The sequence below is a fragment of the Canis aureus genome, chromosome 26 (assembly GCF_053574225.1).
Source record: "Canis aureus isolate CA01 chromosome 26, VMU_Caureus_v.1.0, whole genome shotgun sequence".
NCBI classification, from domain to species: Eukaryota; Metazoa; Chordata; class Mammalia; order Carnivora; family Canidae; genus Canis; species Canis aureus.
Window position 1 is genome coordinate 42,612,633 of NC_135636.1, and position 20,124 is coordinate 42,632,756.

Below are 20,124 nucleotides of genomic sequence, written 5' to 3' on the forward strand. Positions count from 1 at the left end.
GGCGCGGGCGCAGGTGCGCGCTTCCTATTGGGTGTGGGCGGAGCGCGAGCCGCCGAGGCTTCTGCCGAGGCTGCAGGTGAGCGCGCGCGCGCCGCGGCTCCCTCCCGGGCTCGGGTGCGCGCGCGCGGGCCGGCGGGGGAGGCGGCCGGGAGCGAGCTCGCGGCGCCCGTCGCCTGTGCTCCGCCCCCTCCGCCGTCGCGGCCGCCGCCGAGGCCCGGAGGGAGGGAGTCGCGTCCCCGCCCGCCGCGCAGCCAGTCGGACCCTCGGTGCCGCCGCGAGCAGCCGGCCGAGCGGAGCTCCGCGCCCAGAAGCCGAGTCGCGGCCGCCGCTCTGCAGGTGCCGGTGCGGAGGCGCCCGGGCCGCAGCCGCGTCCCCGGCCCCGGCCCCGTCCCGCCGGCCGCGACTCCCCGCGCTCCCGAGGGGCGGCCCGGCCGCAGGAGGCCGCCGCGGGGCCCGGCCTCAGCATGAACCGCAGCCACCGGCACGGGGCGGGCAGCGGCTGCCTGGGCACCATGGAGGTGAAGAGCAAGGTGCGCGGGCCCGGGGCCGGCGGGGGCGGGGGCGGGGGGCCGGGGCTGCCCGCTGGCTGCGGCCGCGGGGCGTGCGGGGCTGCCCGGTGCACTCGCCGAGAAGCGGGCGAGGGTGGGGCCTTGCGTTTGCTCCCGGCCCAGGTGGGAAGGCCCGCGGAGCCCTTGCCCTCCTGGGGTCTCAGCCCGGGGCGGGGATGGCAGGCGTCTGAGCGCAGTGTGGGCGGAGGCTTGGGGACGTTGTAGCTCCCGGCCTGTGAGTAGCAGGTATTGGAAACACGCGCGGTCACAAAATGTTACCCCTTCCCGTGGTCCAGGGGTGCATCGAGCGGTGAGACGGCGAGCCCAGGGCCCTGAAGAGCCCTTTGAAAGTTGGCTTTGCTTCCTGCTAGGGATTTTTCCAGCACTCCCTTTGGTATGCGTCCTATTTATAAGAATTAACACTATCACCTTTCGTTTGAGTAGCCCTTTACAGTTTGAGGCTGGATGCTCTCTTCATTCCATCGTGCTGCCTTTTCACATCAAGTGTTTTCCTTCCTGACCGACGGTATGCCAGCCTGCTGAAAATTCCGTCCATATCCACTGAATTCCTAAATTGCAAGGCTCCCCGAGCAGGGGAGTCTGTAGGGATTAGTTAGAGAATGCTTTCCAAAGGGGGTTTCGAGCTGGAATTTGAAGGTGATCGGCAACCACAGCAGCATTTTCAGCAAGCATTTTGTGAGTTGAAGAGCCAAAGGAGCTCAGATAATCTAGTTTGATTCTCTTGAGAAAACGGAGGGGTCAGAAAGGTTATGACTTCGCCAGGCTCTGCTTTTATGACAAAACCTGGAAGGCTTTTTACAGATAACTTCTAGACTCTGTAGAACAAACGTGTTTTTGAGAACATTAAAAACAGTTAACAAAACCAAGACACAAGAATGGGAGAACAGTACGAGCAGATCAGCTTCAAAAATAACGAAACACCATTGAGTGTAAGACTACAGAGGGCAAATCCAAAATCAGGGAGTGGTTTTGAGTGAAGTGGAGTAAGAAAAGCTCCCCGGAGCCTGGGGGTGGAATGGTTTTATCTAGAGCTGATAAGCAAAGTTCTGTGAGTTGCTGGGAACTGAGATCTTCACATCAAGAGTATCTACATTCATTTTAAACATCGTTTGAAAATGTTATTTGTGACCTCTGGAGCAGGATAGGCAAGTGGGTTCACAGAAACCGTTCTGCTTAATAAGAATAGAAATGTAATTATAGCAATTTAAGGACTGTGTTTTTTCTTTCCTGTGCCCTGCACAGAATCACCAGAGCAAATTGAAGGGACATGGCTTGAGCTAAGGGTTAAGATGACTCCAAACATACAGGATTTTTCCTCGAGCGGTATAGCAGCGGTAGTGGTTCTGTGCCCACTGGTTGAACTTTCTCAGGCATTTCTGCCATAAATCTAGTTTGCGTCTGTGGAGGTTGAGGTTAAGAAAAGAAAAACACTTATGATATTGCATAATCTTAAAATTCAGTTTGTGGTCCTAATCTTGGTAACAAGTCTTGAACTTTTTATCGTAGGAAAAAAATGAGTAGAGAGTCTAGGTGCACCGATAAATACAATCAAATGGTAATTTATCTCCTGGACTAGAAACCTGGAGCACTTTTGGGACTGGAATTTCAGGCTTTCTGCCCTTTCTCTTCTCTCAACTGACCTGTGAATCTTTCCCACACTTACATCTGTACTACACGTTGTATATTTGAGCTGCCATGCTGCACTCGTAGTGAACCATGTCTCTTAAAAAGAATCGAGGCATTCTGAGGACCTGCACCAAATGAGGTGTGGTTCCTCTTGTTGTTCTAGATCAAAAGTATTTAGACAGATGTTTGAAACAATATTTCTCTTTGTCCCTGCCTTGGTGATATCACAGCTTTTTTCAAAACTGATTGTCGGGAAGTTGTAACCACAGCCAGGTAACGTGCAGATCCACATTTCAAGATCTCTTTTTCTTCTGCATAGAAAACAGTGTCAACTGTATCATCTGAGCAGAGCTGGGGAAGTTCTTAATAATGAAGGTGATATCCCTCAGTAACCTTGGAACAGTCTTTGGGCCGTACATTTTCTACTTATTATTCATGGGCAAACAGCATTAAAATTAACTTTGCATTTCTCGAATGTACCAACAGATGCTGGGAGAAGGCCACATCCTGGGTGGCCAGGACAAACTAGATTGGCCTAAAGAGTTATATAAATGGTTCATGTAGTGAAAAGTTGTTGACTCGGTCTTAATTTTATGTCTGTCTTAGTATTTTTCTTCATGTAGTAAAACGTTCTCTTAATCCTATTGTTTCTCTGCAAGAAGCATAACAGTTTCTCTTGTTTGGTTTTGTTTTCTGCTAACATTTGCAAAAGGGCACATCTGCTATGAAGCCATACAGTTTTTCATTGTTTTTATCATAACCTATAAGGAAGAGAAATACATGTTGAGCAAAGGATTTTCACCCAAAAGCTTTAACAAAGACGCTGGAGCCCTGCGATGTTCAATTGTTAGATGTTAACTTTCATTCACGTACCTGGAGAAGTGATAAACCCTGGCATGAATCAGAAAGCACTAGGAGCTTTGCATTGTGATACCAGAATAAAGAACATGGAGGAGAAACTGTGACTTTTGATAACATCATAAGACTAGCTCTGATATGAAGGGTGTTGCCGAGTTTTTATTTACTTTGAAACATGAAGGTGTGACTAAACTTTTTGAGAGTTTTAGGTATGAGTCACCTTGTGTTCTTGACAAATGTTGATGTTTATTTTCAGGAATGTGTTTTGGAAACTTTTATTTATTAGAAGTAAGAGGTTTTAGCGAGGTTTTAATTTAATACTAATGAGTAGTATTAGTACTGATGAACTTCTTCAGTGTAACAGATACAGTGACTCCAGCTATGTCATAGGTCCTAGTGAAGATGAATTAACACATTTGTAACCTGCTCAAATTATCCTGACGGGGACTTTCTCTGCATGATGCTTAAGGCTGTGTTAGTACTACATTACATTAGGATACATTAGTATTTCTTGTTAATAGTAGGTATTTAGAGGAAAAATGATTTCAGTGGTTGAACACATTTGGCAAACATTTGTTTAAAATTAAAAAAAAAAAAAAAAAAAAAACTGGGATCCCTGGGTGGCGCAGCGGTTTGGCGCCTGCCTTTGGCCCAGGGCGCGATCCTGGAGACCCGGGATCGAATCCCACATCGGGCTCCCGGTGCATGGAGCCTGCTTCTCCCTCGGCCTGTGTCTCTGCCTCTCTCTCTCTCTCTCTGTGACTATCATAAATAAATAAAAATTGAAAAAAAAAAATTAAAAAAAAAAAAACCGTAGGACCAAACTGAATCTTTAATATTTAGTTTCCACAGTGATTCCTAAGAGTGTGATTATAGGTTTGTAGCATTTTCTAAACTTTTGTGACTGGGACACTTTTAGAGGAAGGCTGATTAACCTTACCTAGGTTTCCACATGGAGGAAATGCCACGCTGGGCCCATAGTAAGTCATAGATCCTGTTTATCAGGGACCAGATGAAGCCAGTCCTGAGTGCTGAATAACAGCCACTTTATAAGCTGGCGTTTGGAGAGCAGAGGTGTGATTCTAGAGTAAGAATCAGAATTGGGCATGATAGAGGTGTTTCTCTGGTCCCTTAATACCTCTCTGATGTCTTTGTCCTCTTTATGCACTCATGAGTGAGCTCCTGCTGCTGGCCTGAGCCTTTCCATCTGTAGGGCTCAGACACTATGCCAAGCACATAAACACTTCTTGCGTTAATTGGATGGTTGTAGGGTATATATTTTATGTATTAATGAAGCTTCTTTTTTCCGGCGTTCTCATATGGAAAATGCTCCTTATCTCTAGACCTATTTCTTATATGATATACCTCCCGTGTGTATCATACCTTATTAATGCCAAGAAGTTCAAAGTCCCTTTTTTATATGTTGCTATTAATTTTTGCCACTTCCTATGAAATCATAATCCCTTTTATAGAGGAAGAAATTTAGGTGCTTTTTGCTAATAGCCAAAATAAAGATTTGGTCACAGCGTTTTTACCCCATGGCCTGAGTGGGAAGACGACTGCTGTCAGGATCTGGGCTCCAGACAGGGTTTGAGCTGAGTCACTATTGCAGGACAGTCCCCAGTGAGGCCCGAGTACCCCAGGGATTGAGTAGAGCCTGCATCTCTTGAAGGGAATGCCCTTCAGAGACATAGCAGTTAGAAGGCACATTCCTGTATCTCTCTTATGCTGTTTTATCTCCAGATAATGAGATTTCTGATAATAGACTGTGTCACTGCAACTATCTTTTTTATTAAGGTAAATGGTATGGCTGTTAATTTGCCTATGGAATGCATTTTCAGATTGGGTCCTGTTACTCTTGCTTTGCTTTGTTGTTAATTACTATGTTTATTGTATTTGTAGTTTGGAGCTGAATTTCGTCGGTTTTCACTGGAAAGATCAAAACCTGGAAAATTTGAGGAGTTTTATGGATTACTGCAACATGTTCATAAGATACCCAATGTTGACGTTTTAGTAGGCTATGCAGACATCCATGGAGACTTACTACCTATAAATAATGATGATAATTATCACAAAGCTGTTTCAACGGCCAATCCACTGCTTAGGATTTTTATACAAAAAAAGGGTAAGTACCACTGGGTAAAAAAATTATTTTAGAAATAAAAGTACTTTATTTTCCTCATTGATAGGATATGCATTGAATCCTCTACTTTGTTGAATAGAATTTTGTCCATTCCAGAAAGATAGACTATGACTTTGAAATCAGAGAAAGATTCCAGTTTTTTGGTGGCAGCCAACTTTCAAGTGCTGTATTTGCCACTTGATAGATAACCTGTCACAAATAAAGTTGGTTAATTATCTGGAAAATTAGATAGCAAGTCATTATTTTGGAGGAATTTAAATGCTGATACTAATCTTGCAAAAGACCATTTGAAATAACCATTCTGTATGACAAGCATTTTCAAAAGTATTTTGAGTTTTATAACTTTTTTTTTTTTTTTAACTTTGTGGCCTTCTCTGTGTCTGTATCTGCCTGCCCCTACCTAGGCCTGATGTGTGCCATTTATTTCTTTTTTCTTTGGTAAACAGAGGTTTAGAAAGCCCGCGTGACAGCAGCAAGCTCAGTATTGGTGGGATAATGAAAGCCTTACCATGTTTATAAACCAACCCAGAGAGCAGTTGGATAGAATGGGTAGGAATTAACCTTGAAGGTGAAACTTTATTTCCAATCAGTTGATAAGTCTTGGACCACTCCCAGGGCTTTGAAATTCCACTGATTATGTAGCTTGTGTTTCTGGGTTTGGAGGAACTAAAGTCCACCAACAAAATAAACCTCTAACAGTAACATGTCCATATCACTTGACTCTTTACAAAGTACTTAGAAACACAAATTAATTTTCCCAGAGACCCCTGAGGTGGATTTCATAGATACTTATCAGTGGCGTGGTACAATTAGAGTGTTAATCTAGGGAGATTGATTTGTTTTTTGGGGGTTGAGTTGGAGTGAGCAGTGGTCTTAAGAGGAGAGAGCAAGGAGCTGGTGGTGAAGGGATAGCTCAGAAGCTGCCCCAGTGGAGGAGGCAAGTGACGAAGTAGGAGTGTCAGATAAAGAGGGCTTATCTGATCATTTGAGAGTCACTGTGCTTTCCACTGTGCTCCCCACTGGAGGGCAGGGAGTTGTAGAGGAGTCCCACAGCTTTCTGGGTCTGGGTCTTATGGCTGGGATGGTGCCATAAACAAACAATTTGGAAGAGGGAGATTAACTTGGAAAGAAAATGGGTTTGGTTTTAGGATATTTAGGCTGGTGAGTTTTAACCACTCCACATCTGGAAATGGTAGACAGGAAACTTGGATCAAAATCTAGAGCCCCTTGAGGTGCCTTGGTGGCCCAGTGGGTTAAGCAGCTGCCTTAGGCTCAGGTCATGATTCCCTAGGGTCCCAGGATCCAGCCCCACATCGGGCTCCCTGCTCAGCAGGAAGCCCACTTCAGCCTCTGCCTGCCAGACCCCTGCTTGTGTTCTCTCTCTCTCTCTTTCTCTGTCAAATAAGTAAATAAAATCTGTATTTAAAAAAAAAATCTAGAGGCCCAGTCAGGGAAGACTGAAAATCTGTGGAAAAGTGATAGTTGAAATTCTCAGGAGATAAGGCCTCGCAGAGATGAAGACCAGCGATAGACTGTGTATAGACTGTTGGAGACACCATCAGTAGAGAAGAGAAGATAAAGCATTCAAGTGAAACTTGTCATTTCAAGGAGAATAATGTCAATAACTATTGATAAGTAGGCCATTCTTGTTAGCAATAACTTTCATTAAAAACTTCACTGCTGTTTGGAAGGTGTATTCAAATGTGGAGTGACTATTTTTAAACTACTGCCATCTGACAAAATTTTGTTGGATTATCCTTTCTGTTAGATGACAGGAGTTGTATTATCCCCCTATATGTTTCTATTACTGGCGTTGTAACACTTAATGATTGTGGGATTAATCCTCACATCTGTTAAGGATGATTATGTTCTTCTGTTTGCATTTTAGATACATTTACATGTGAACAGAAGAAGTTTTCTATGTCCTAGAAATAAATGTACAATAGTAAACAGCCCTTAGAATTTGATTTAGAAGGGGGCGCCTGAGTGGCTCATTGGGTTAAGTGTCTGATTCTTGGTTTTGGCTCAGGTCATGATTCAGGGTTGTGACGTTGAGCCTGGTTCAGCTTTGCACTGGGTGTGGAGAGCCTGCTTAGGATTCTCTCTCCCTCTCCCCCTCCCTTCCCTCTTAAAAAAAAAAAAAAGTTTTATTTAGAAATAGGCAGTGCATTCAACAGCATTTTTATTTTTAAGAATATAAATGTAATACAAGTATGACTTAAGGAAAGCATAAAAGTAAGCTGGTCAAGTTATTCCTGTTTAATGCCCATCCCCCTACCCCCAGCTGCTTCCCACAGCATCCAGAATAAACCCTTCCTGCTTTGGACTTCACAACGTCATCCTTCTCCATTCCCCCACTCCCTCATTGTAGCTGACCGGGCTGGCTGGCTTGCTTTCTCAAACTGGGAAAGGTTGTTGCTGTCCCTCTGCGTTTGTGCTTGCTTTTCTCCTTGCTTCTCTGTGGCTTCCTCCTCGTTCTTCAGATCTTACCACAAATAACTTTCTCGGAGGGGTCTCTTTGGACCACCCTAGCCAAAGCCCCCTGACCCTGCAATCTTTATCAGACCTGGAATTACCTCATATATATGAGTTATCTCGTTTATTGTCTGTCTTACAGACTTACATGGCACCCTGTGATTCACAGTGATACTTTTTTTCTTTTTAAAGCTCACCAGATGCTGGGACACCTGGGTGGCTCAGCGGTTGAGCGTCTGTCTGCCTTTGGCTCAGGGCATGGTCCTGGGTCCAGGGATCGAGTCCCACATCCGGCTCCCTGCATTGCTTCTCTCTGCCTGTGTCTCTACCTCTCTCTCTCTCTGTCATGAATAAATAAATAAATCTTAAAAAACAAAACAACAGATGCTTGAGCAGAAAGCTGATTTTAGGTAAACTTTAATGGACATTAAATTCAGGAAATTAATATAAAGCATAACATTAAGTATAGTGATATTTTACTACTTCATTACAATACGTTTTCTGTTTTCTTGGCTTGTTGGCTCCAGTTTAGGAATCAACAGGGCAGCAGTTGTATGACACCAAGTGATTTTTTAAGAAGCAAGCTTTAAAACCATTTTTTAAAGCTTAGATTTAAAATTTTTTTAATCTTAAAATTTAAATTTTAAAGATTGTGATCTTTTAAAATTTGATGCATCTACTAGAAGTTTCTTTGAAGTGAAAGCTCAGAGTTGAATGCATAAACTATATAGTGTGAATTCAAAGATTGTATCATTGCATATCTTGAAAGGTTTTATGTTCCATAAAAAATTATTTATTTATTTAAATATTTATATATTTATTTATTTATTTTTGAAGATTTCATCTATTTATTCATGAGACACACAGAGGGAGACAGATACAGGCAGAGGGAGAAGCAGGCTCCCTGTGGGGAGCCGGATGCAGGACTCGATCCCAGGACCCTGGGATCATGACCTGAACCAAAGGCAGATGCTCAACCTCTGAGCCACCCAGATTCCCCTAAAAGTTTATTTTAAAAGAAAAACTCCCTACTCTAGGGCTATTAACGTGGAAGCAGAAACAAAAGAAAACAAAACCCCTGCTATCTGAAGAGTTATGTTCACAAAGAGGATTCCCAGATCTTTTGCCACCCCCCATCCCCTGTTGGAGTTTAAGTCATGATGGGCAACCAGGTCTGGGGTCTGGATGAGCACAGACTCCTCACCTGATCTGATCAGGATTTCCACACCACAACTTCTTGCTGTGCTAGCACCTGTGTTTGTATGACCTCAGACAAACGCATTTACACCTTGGATTTATTCAAGAGTTGGGGACACTAGAAAGGCCTTACTTGCTTTATGTATTGTCACGCTTAAGACATGGCTTGGTGGCCCAGACACCCGGGCAGGCACTTAGCCCTCTCTGAGAACTGTGCAGTGGACATTAGTTTGTAGGTGTACTTTCAGATTACTTTTTAATGAATTCAGTTTGATTTAGAAATGCTCTAAGAGATATGCATCTTAATTGTAAGCTGTATTAAGAAGAGTATATGATACTAGTTGCTCACGACAGAAACCTGGGTGTCACCTATGACACATACCTGTTGTTCAGTCTGTCACCAAGCCTATTACAATGGTTCTAATTATTTTGGGGATTTGTTTCCCCATCAGCACTGCCTCTGCTCCAGGCCAGGCACCATCCAAAATGACGGCAGTAATCCCCTATCTTCCCATTGCCCTTAGGCTGAAATCCATAATCCCTGGGGGGGTGGGGGCTTGTCTGCTTGGCCTCTGGCTGGGCTCTTGGCTCCTCCTCCTCCCTCCCCTCCTTCTCCCTATTGGATTTCTTCGCCTACTTCATCCTGCCCTTCTCTATATTTGTTAGATCCTCTGCCTAGAACATTCTTCCTTCTCTCTACCTGATTAGCTACTGGCTTCTTTTCCGATCTCAGCACAAACGTCAATTCCCTGGAGAAGCCTTGCCTCAGGGATTCCTGGGTGGCTCAGGGCGTGATCATGGAGTCCCGGGATCGAGTCCCACGTCGGCTCCCTGCATGGAGCCTGCTTCTCCCTCTGCCTGTGTCTCTGCCTCTCTCTCTCTCTGTCTCATGAATAAATAAATAAAATTGTTAAAAAAAAAAAAAAGAAGAAGAAGAAGAAGAAGCCTTGCCTCACCTGGCAAGCCAGGTTAGGCTCCTACCCCACTGCTCTTGGCTCCTTTTGTAATAACTTGTTTGCAGTTGCTAATTGCCATCTCCTCTTGTCACTGTAAGTAAGCACCATGAAAGCAAGCACCCACCTTAACTCTTTTGTTTGCTGAATCTGCAGCGTAGAACACAAAGCTTGGCCTCATTGCAATGATTCTGAAATGTTTAGTGATTGGTTATTCTTATATTAGGAAGGGGAGGGATTTGCTTAGTTTGAATATTGCTTTAGGTGATGTTTAATCCATTAAAAGTTGCCAGATCTAGTTCATTTAACCATTTTGGATTAGAACAAGGGTTGGCAAACAAGGCTTGCTGGTTGTTTTTGTAAATAAAGTTTTCTTGGAACATAGCCATGCTCATTCCTTTATGTATTGGCTATGGCTGGTCTTGGAGCAGCAACTGTATGACCTGTAGTACCTAAAGTACTTACATACAGCTCTTCAGGGGAGAAGGTTGTCAACCTTGGAATAGAAGAATTACAAAAATTACTTCATTCTTCCCTGTCTTCTCACTGAACTTCAAATGGGTCATAATCTTGAACTTTCTTGATGACCCTACCATGAACTGTTACTGTTTTGTTACTGTACACGGATGATGATGGGGTTTATTTGAGGGTTTGGGTTTTGGTTTTTTCTCTCCGCTCCCCCCCCCCCATGTTTGCTTTAACACTGTAGGCTTTTATTTTGTGTATCTGTGCCTACCACTACTAGACCCTGACCCCCCTGCTCTGAATCTGTGACTTGGAACTCTGGGAGTTAAGGAATGAGATAACCAGGCTTTTCGGAATTAACTGTTTAAAGAGTAAGAGGTCTAGAGGGAGTACCCACAAGGTCCCTCTATAAGTAAAGCACAGGACTGTGCTTTCTGCATGTAAGGAAGTGAAACATGCAGTTTGGCTACTCAGAGGCATTCCAAGTGGATCCTTGTTGATTGTAGTCAGCCGAGATTGTGGCTGAGGGACAGGCTTGGGATGAGGGAGGGATTGCTGTATAAGCCTGTATCATGTTCTGTTGCATAAGCCTGGGTTTTTACAGCAGGGAGGTTGCTGTGAACCCGGTTTGCAAACTTTCCATCTTATTCTCAGCTTAGTGCTTTGATACACAGACTCAGGTAGAAAGTGAACTCCTGGTTCCCTGTGGACAGTCACCTTTACACTTTAACACTCTGCACCCTGGCTTTCTGCCAAAATATTTCTTTTCCCAGTGGCTGGAAACTGATTAGCTAGATGGGAGAACAAAGGTGCCTTTGTACTGGGGCATATTGCTTTTGAGAATTTAGCAGAGAGCATTCAAACAGTCTGGATGCGATGCCAAATTATGCAGATTTGGGGTGGTTTTCTCTTTTTTTTTTCATCGGGTTTCCCATGCAGGCAACTTAATTTTGTTCTCAGTGTGTATGGTCTCGAATTTTCCTTATAAATATTATGTGAGTTTTCTTAATTGTTTTAAAATGAAAACATATACTTTTGAGAAAATACATTAAGTAGAAGACTACCATTGATAGGCTCTTGGTTAAATGTTGCCAAAAAGATTCTCCTGTCAGTGGGTTAATTTCCAAAGCCGAATTATAAATAAATTTGTCTCTGAGAACACAGTGTACATACTTTATAAATGAAGACAGTTATCCCCAGAAGGGAAAAATGCCAAAAATTAAGGTACCCTTAGTCTTGTATGTTTCTCTGCAACATTTTGAAGAATGTTAAAGAAGCACAGAAAAAATACCAAGGTTCTCCATACTCAGTCACACACCTGACACTTAATACTCGTTTGTACATGGGTAAGGTATTGGCCCACCAAGAAAATTAAGATCCAGTCTTTTCTCTGTATTTTGTACTCTTAATCATTATTTTGTACCCTTAATTTCCTGGTTTAGAGAGGAAAGATGATTATAATTGTCAATAGAGTGTGAGAGTCAAGGGAAAGCATGTAAACTGAACCCTGTCCAACCACAGTTCAGTTTGAGAGTACTGTTGTCTGGAGCAGTAGCTGAGACTAGGGTTTTGAATTAGCTCCTTGTGGGAGGGGGCTTTTGTCTCCTTTGTTCTTATGAAATATATTTTTACCCTTGAAGATTCTGACTTTTAAGTTTCTTCTTTGTTATATTTGAAACATAATTTCAAGTTTTATGCCTGATGATTTCATTTCCTTTTCTACCTCTCATTCTCTGATGAGGTGTTTTGTTTGTAGGTCTTTTCCTGCAGCAGTGTGATTTAAGAATGTGTATCTGGGTTTAGATGCCCAGTTTTCCCTTAGTTTACATCAGAGATTATAGACTGCTGGCTGGAAGAATGAATTCAACTCACAGATGTTATTTGACTCAAACTGGGTTTTGTTGTTATTTAATTGGGTGTCAGCATTTAAAAATGAGAAAATTTTCACTTAAAAAACAAGGCTCCGTGGCAAATTGGATTTGGCCACACAGATTGCTATAGACGAAGAAAGACTGCCAGGAGCAAGGGGCCACTGTGCCATTCCAGGAGGCCAGGGCGCTCCAGTTTGCCAGTCCTCCCACTCTGTGTTGTCTGCGCTGCCGCCACTACTGCCGAGACAGATTCCTTTGCATTTCATTGTTTTTCACACAGTAAAGAAAAAAGTTTTCCAAAGTAAGGAAATGAAAATGAAGAACTCCCCCAGAAAATTGAGGGAGAACATTTATTTGCAGAAAACCAAAATTCCTAAGTTCTAGATATACATTCATCTAATTACATTGCATACTGTTTCATTTAATTACATTATCTGCCCAGCTAGCCTGTGGTGTAGGTTCGTTCTCTTGATTTACCTTGGGAATCATAAGTGTCCCATTTTAGATCATTGAGTAAGAGATAGACAGCCAGCCTGGAGTTTCTTAAAAAACAAATGAAGGGAAAATACATTTTAAGTAACTCATTTGAAATGATGTTTCAGAATGCGTTCGTAAGGCTTATCAGAATTTCATTTTCCCCTCAATTTTATTTAATCATCCTTGAGGTTTATCAAATTCAGCATTTGGGATTTTATGACGTGTGCTTGAGAGGGCCCCCTAGTGGTTGTGTGTTAGTTCAGCAAATCTAACTACTGCACTATATTTTGATGATTAAAAACAAGCTAATATTTAAATTGTTTATGTACCAACACATGTGAGTTATCCCTTCTATATAGATTCAACTGTGGTTAAATGGGTGTTTTTACAGCATTTCTGTAATTTTATTTTATTTTATTTTTAAACAGAAGAAGCAGACTACAGTGCCTTTGGTACAGACACACTAATAAAGAAGAAAAATGTTTTGACCAATGTATTACGTCCTGACAACCACAGAAAAAAGCCACATATAGTCATTAGTATGCCCCAAGACTTCAGACCTGTGTCTTCTATCATAGACGTGGATATTCTCCCAGAAACACATCGTAGGGTTCGTCTTTACAAATACGGCACTGAGAAACCTTTAGGATTCTACATCCGGGATGGCTCCAGTGTCAGGGTCACACCGCATGGCTTAGAGAAGGTCCCAGGGATCTTTATATCCAGACTTGTCCCAGGAGGCCTGGCCCAAAGCACAGGACTATTAGCTGTTAATGATGAAGTTTTAGAAGTTAACGGCATAGAAGTTTCAGGGAAGAGTCTTGATCAAGTAACAGACATGATGATCGCAAACAGCCGCAACCTCATCATAACAGTGAGACCAGCAAACCAGAGGAATAATGTTGTTCGGAACAGTCGGACTTCCGGCAGCTCTGGCCAGTCCACGGATAACAGTCTCCTGGGCTATCCCCAGCAGGTAGAACCAAGCTTTGAGCCAGAGGATGAAGACAGTGATGAAGATGACATTATTATTGAAGATAACGGAGTGCCCCAGCAGATTCCTAAAGCTGTTCCTAATACCGAGAGCTTCGAATCATTAACACAAATAGAACTCAGTTTTGAGTCTGGACAGAATGGTTTTATTCCTTCCAATGAAGTGAGCTTAGCCCCCATAGCAAGTGGCACAAACACAGAAACACGTGCTCCGGATCAAAAACTCTTAGAAGAAGATGGAACAATTATAACACTATGAAACCTTTGTCTGAATGTCTTCGGAGTGAGGACACCATAGGGACTTGTAAATTTGGCTAGTTTAAAGCATATATACCTCTGAACCAGTGACCTGGAGTAGGCATGAGAAAAATAATATTGCAAGCTTAAAATGTTATTAAAATAGTAGTTTGATAATTGTTAATATAAACTTCAGTTTGTCAGAGGTGAGTTTAAGTCAGAAAGGGGCCTTTGCTAATGAAATTATATGCTTTTTGCTATTTTGTCTATAGAGAACTGGATGTTAGAGCACATTTTCAGAACTAGGAGAGGACCAGATCATTTCCATTCGAAGTGGTTGCATATTTAACCTGCTGTGCAGAGCCCAGTTAGCTTTTTCTTTAAGTATATTTTTTTAAATTCTAATGTGAAGAAATCTGATTCTGTCCTTTGGTATCTTGGGGACCTCAGCTTCTATGTTCCCTGTATTTTATGTTGATTTTCTAATGTCTGTTCCTTTGTTGCTAATTGTTACAAGTAATTTTTTCAAATGTTTTTTTCTTCTAGTATCTAAGAAATCAAACCAATTGCCTATTTTTGGGAGTTACCTCCTATGTTATAAAACATTGAAGCCATGTTCCTGAATTAAGAAACTGTAACAGTTGTTCAAGTTCAAATCATATTCATCCTGTAAGTTTCATATTTACATGCTCATTCCATATGCATGTAACTTAACATGGTAAAAGGCAGTTCCATTCAACGGTGGTAGCACATGAGACTCCTTAATCTCATCCTCATTCCTATCTCATTGGAAATATTCCTTTTGTTGTTTATGCGTGTTTTGTTGGTGTGCTTTCATACACTTTTAATATATTCAAGTAGTATGAATCATTTTGGATTTAAAAAAATGCACCCAACTTAAGAGATTTTTACACACAGGACAAACTTGTGCACTTTTTTTATATGAGATATTTGGTTTTTCCTTCATGGGATTTCTAGGAACACTGTCTACACTTTATGGAAAAAAATATAGAGTATTCACCTCAGGCAGGTAGAGTTTATTGCTATTAATTTTATGAGGCTATTTATTACTTTCCAACGCATCCACTTAGAACAAGTGAAGGGTAAGGCTGCTAACTTCCATTCCTCACCTGATTCCATTGTACAACGTGCACAAGCACTGCAGTATGCCTGTATATAGAAACCAAGAATAGTGTGAGGTCCATAAGTTCCCTGGGGCTTATGGCTATTTCTCTCAGAGTTATTTATTAATTAATTTTATGGTAGGGCTAGAATGGGTACCTTTGTAACAGTTGCGTGCTATGGAAACAATGAAGAATTAAGCGACTCCGTTTTGAAGGATATTTTCTCTCTATGGTAAAGATACATGAAGAAGTCTTGGACTGAAGGAAGGTCACTTGACTCCGAATACTCCATGTATTTTGCTCATGTTACCACTAAACAGATTATCACTAAACTATTAACTGCACAACACTATGTAACGCAATGTACTTTTTTTTGTTGAATTCACCAAACTCTTCCACTTGTATACCACTATTTTTTGACGGCATTCCAGCCATAACCTGTGAGTTCTAGAAATTTGACTCTTGAATGGCAAAATGTTAACATGTAGGTTAAATTTCATTTATATTATGAGCGGTGCAGGGGTTCAACCTTTTAAGTAAAAATCCTTTCACACACTACCTCTCTCTCTTTCTCTCTCTTTTTTTAAACAGAGTTTTAACATCAGAACTTTTCTCTTGGAAAAATACTTCAGGGCTTGACTTTTTGTACAAATTTTAACTATAAAGTACAGATTTGTCTTGTATGTCTTCATGAAAATGTAAATCAAAGCTGCTAGTGCTTTTTATTTTAATTATCCTGCTAAGGGTATATGTCAATGGTGTTTAAAACTAGATTTCTCATTTAAATTATTGGTGAAATAATTGATTGCTAGACATATTGTAAAACCAATAGATCTTGGTTATGCAGTAAAATGTCAGTTCGTTGGTAGCCTGAATCAGTTATTTCAAGTGTACCTTATTAACAGAGGATTAAGCATAAAATTTTATAGTACTAAATGTCAAGCCTAACTGTGAATTTTGTTCTGTATCTTGAGTAAATTTAAGATAATGTTCTCATGAGCTATCAACAAAATATATGTACTTTTGTGAACTATGAATTTTCTAATTAAATTTTACATGCGACAACATGATTTTTACATGAATGATACTTTGTTTAAACTATCAAATGTCAGTATTTTACTACAATTTTATTATAAAATGTACATTATCACTAAATGAACTTTGATTTTAAAAATCAAATTAGCTTTAGTTGTATATTATTTTTTACAAATAAAGATAGACTTGTATAAAGGCTACTTTCTTGTTTGCAAATATATGAAAAGTCACCCAACAGATATTTACCGAGCACTCATTATATAAAATGAATAGGTAAATAAATAAATAATTAAATAAATAAATAAAATGAGTAGGAAGAAAATTGCCAAGTTATAACGACATCCTGGCCTCCTTTTGATTTTTAAAAGATAAATACCAAGTTGTATATACATTGCCTGCAACTGTGAGCATATGATTATCATATAGGAAGATAGCATTTAAAATGTAGTTATTCTGATTGTGTGAGAGATTATGTGTGATATCCATGCAGAGTTATCATTTGCAGTAAGGTGATTTGGAACAAGACTAAAGTCGTTTGTAATGGGAAAGTTTATCTTCTGAGATTCAAATTCACTTAGTTACGTTATTTATTACTACCCTATGTGGCATTGCCTGTACAGATTGGGTTCGGTTTATACTGGACAATGGGAAAGCCGTGAGATAGATCAGACCCTCCTACTGAGCCATTTCTAATCCCAAATTCATCACTGTCATTGGCTTAGCTGATCCCTGCACTAACTGCCAGCCAGGGTGGAGGAGGGATAATCTTTCTAATTCCCTCCCCCAATTTAAAAACAGATTGGCAATCCTCTGAGTAAAAATTCAACATTGTAAAAAAAAAATTCAACATCGTGTACAAAGAACTCTTTACATCATTGATTGGTACAGACTGTGTTGCATTCAATACCTGGTATTTATCTCTGGGTTTTCAGGGTCCATGAAACAATGGTGTGGAACAAAAGCATCCCTTTCACCCCCTAAAATATGACCTCGGTATTGTTTGTATCTTAAATCCCTGCTGCTTCCAAGTTTCTAGTTCTGGGTAAAGAGTTGATTTTGGGTAAAAAAACAGATGTTTGCAGGGAAAAATTAACCCTCCCCTCTGTATGCCTTAAAGTGCTCGAACTAATGGTTAGCAACAATTGATTGATTTTCCCATCCTCTGGATAGATGAGAGTTTAACTGGGGGTGATTAAGAGTGTGTCTGCCAGTGATTTGTCAGCTAAGCTTCTAAACAGAGGTTTTGGAGTGCCTTATAGACGTTAAAAGTCTTGACTTTGAAAAAAAAAGGGGGGGGGATCCCTGGGTGGCTCAGCGGGTTTGGCACCTGCCTTGGACCCAGGGCGTGATCCTGGAGTCCCGGGATCGAGTCCCACGTCGGGCTCCCTGCATGGAGCCTGATTCTCCCTCTGCCTATGTCTCTGCCTCTTTCTATGTGTCTCTCATATGTAAATAAATTTTAAAATCTTTTAAAAAATTAAATTAAAAAAATTTTTGTTTTTATTTATTTGAGAGAGCTGGGGGAAGGAAAAGAGGGAGGGGGACAAGCAGACTTGATGCTGAGCACAGAGCCTGATGCGGGGCTCGATCCCACAACACTGAGATCATGACCCAAATCAAAACCAAGAGTCAGACCCTTAACTGACTGAGCCATCCAGGGGCCCAAAAACACATTTTTTTAAGATTTTATTTTTTTAATTAATTAATTTAATTAATTTATTTATTTATTTATTCATGAGAGACCGAGAGAGTCAGTCACAGACACAGGTAGAGGGAGAAACAGGCTCCATGCAGGAAGCCTGACGTGGTACTCGATCCTGGGTCTCCAGGATCAAGCCCTGGGCTGAAGGCGGCGCTAAACCACTGAGCCATGGGGGCTGCCCCCCAAAACACATTTTTTAATGTTGGTTTTTTTTGTAATCTCTATACCCAACATGGGACTCGAACTCACAACCCCGAGACTGAGTCACATGCTCTTCAGACTGAGCCAGTCAGGTTCCCCAAAACACTTGCTAATGGGGGAAGCTGCTTGTGTTCTTAATTTATCCACAATTCTAATTATTCTTAGACTGATAAACACAGACGGGTGTTTAGGAAAGACATCTGTGTCCAACATCCATCTGTTCTACATCTTCCCTCTCCTCTAATTGAAGAAGTGATAGGAACAGTGACGCGGCCTGAGTGTTCCTGAGTGGCATTTGCCTAACTACGCTTCTGGACCCGGAGGATTTTTTTCTGGCACGCTGCCTCCAAGGAAGGAAAACACCCCAGTGAATCCTAGAGCATGTGCACGGCCACGTCCGGAGAGTGCTAACTGAAGCTTCTCCTTTGGATTCCGTGGATTATGAATAAACCCGACTTCAACCGCTGAAATACAAAGCTTTATTGGCTCGTAGCTGAAAACCCAAGGCTAGAACTTCGGCACAGCTAGTATCCAGCAGTGCTGTCCGGTAAAACTCTCTGCAATGAGGGGAATGCCCTATATTTGCTCATTCCAAACAGTCATCCCTAGCCCACGTGTGGCTACTGCATATTTGAGATGTGCTGAATGCAGCAGAGAGGCTGAATTTTTAAGTTCACGTCATTTACGCGGAGCCACATGGAGCTAGCTGGTGGGTACCGTATTTTACAGCACAGGCTAGGAGCTCTCTCCATTTCTTGCTTGGCTTTGCTCCTTTCCCAGGCAAATGACCCACTTCTGGTGGCAAAAGTGGCCTCCAGCGACTTCAGTGTACATGCTGTCATCTGAGCAGCTCACCCGGAAGGGAGCCTCTCCTCCCCGCTGATCACTACCGGAGCCGACTTTCCCCAGCCCTGGCTGGGTCATGGGTGCAAATCCAACCTCAGTTGGCGGTGGTGGTTCCTCTAAATGCAGCTTCATTTATAAAGCCTTGGGGTATTCGGGTTTTATAAGGGAGAGAGTCAAAAGCAGAAAGTACTTTGCAAAGGTACATGGGGACAGCAGTCCTCCAGCGAAGGGAACGGTAAAGGTGAAATTCGAATTTGGGGTCTAACAGCAGCAGTGCTGTGAATTTGAAGGACAAATTTAAATCTAATAATGACAGCATCTGGACTTGTGTTTTCAGACACTATGGTTTGAGTTTATTTGATTTAAATCTGATATAAATCTAATATAGAAAGAATACATAAATCCTGTAGAAACTTCCATCAGAAGTGACAGAAACTTCAAATTTTATTATGCTTGAAATATAGAAATGAGAGAATTATGGTCTTAGAGCAATGGGTAAATTCACATGCCCAAGGGGCCAGGGTGGGGCAGGGCAGGTGGGCTGGTACCTCAGAGTCCCTTTTTACACGTGTGTGTGTGCACACGCGCATACACAACAGAGAAAACACTCCGTAGTTGCCGAGTGGGTATTTGTGGCCCTGCTGTTGCCAGCTCTTTGAACTCGTCAGAAGATGCCAGAAAGCCAGAAGTTCACATGAGACAGTCAGGTGTTTTTTTTTTTTTTTTTAAATAATATTTATTTATGATAAACACAGAGAGAGAGAGGGAGAAGCAGGCTCCATGCAGGGAGCCCAATGTGGGACTCGATCCTGGGTCTCCAGGATCACGCCCTGGGCCGAAGGCAGGTGCTGAACCACTGAGCCACCCAGGGATCAGGTTTTTAAAACTGTCATCGGACGGGCTGCGGGTTTGCCAGCCCTGTCGCAGAAGGCTCGGCGACCAGACTACCCCCGGCTCTGTTCCCTCTGCTGTCTCCCCATTCCCTCGAAGGTCACTGTGAGGAGTGAAGCAGGTAAGGTGCACAAAAGATCTAGAACAACTCCTGAGGGCTAAGACACACTCAGGCAATGTGAGCTGTTATGTCCATTTCTCAGGGAGATGGCTGAGGCCCAGAGAACCGGCCGAGTGGGTGGCCCTAGGCAGCCTCCTAGTTCGGTATGAATCCAGAGTGTGGCCCCAGGACACCAGCATCGGCATCACCTAGGCACGTGTTAGAAACACAGGTGCTCGGACCCCCTTAGTTCTACTGGCTAGAACCCCCACTGGGGGGGAGGGTCATGCATTTCAACACCATCTCCCCAGATGCTTCCTGAGCATGTTCAAGTCTGGAGAGCTCTGGAATCCAGCTGATT

At 42.2% G+C, this 20,124-nt stretch overlaps 1 protein-coding gene across 1 annotated transcript; it reads left to right on the forward strand.

Annotated features, from left to right (window-relative positions):
- The first annotated feature begins 348 nt into the window (after window positions 1–348).
- On the forward strand, window positions 349–16,223 carry PARD6B (par-6 family cell polarity regulator beta). Its single transcript, XM_077873574.1, has 3 exons — window positions 349–530; window positions 4,956–5,178; window positions 13,063–16,223. The coding sequence occupies exons 1-3, from the start codon at window positions 465–467 to the stop codon at window positions 13,884–13,886; spliced, it is 1,113 nt and encodes a 370-aa protein (XP_077729700.1). The 5' UTR covers window positions 349–464; the 3' UTR covers window positions 13,887–16,223.
- Window positions 16,224–20,124: the final 3,901 nt, after the last annotated feature.

Coding starts and splice junctions, on each gene's coding strand:
- PARD6B (XM_077873574.1), top strand. CDS start 465: ATGAACCGCAGCCACCGGCACGGGGCGGGCAGCGGCTGCCTGGGCACC. Junction 531..4,955: donor CCATGGAGGTGAAGAGCAAG/GTGCGCGGGCCC, acceptor TTGTATTTGTAG/TTTGGAGCTGAATTTCGTCG. Junction 5,179..13,062: donor GATTTTTATACAAAAAAAGG/GTAAGTACCACT, acceptor ATTTTTAAACAG/AAGAAGCAGACTACAGTGCC.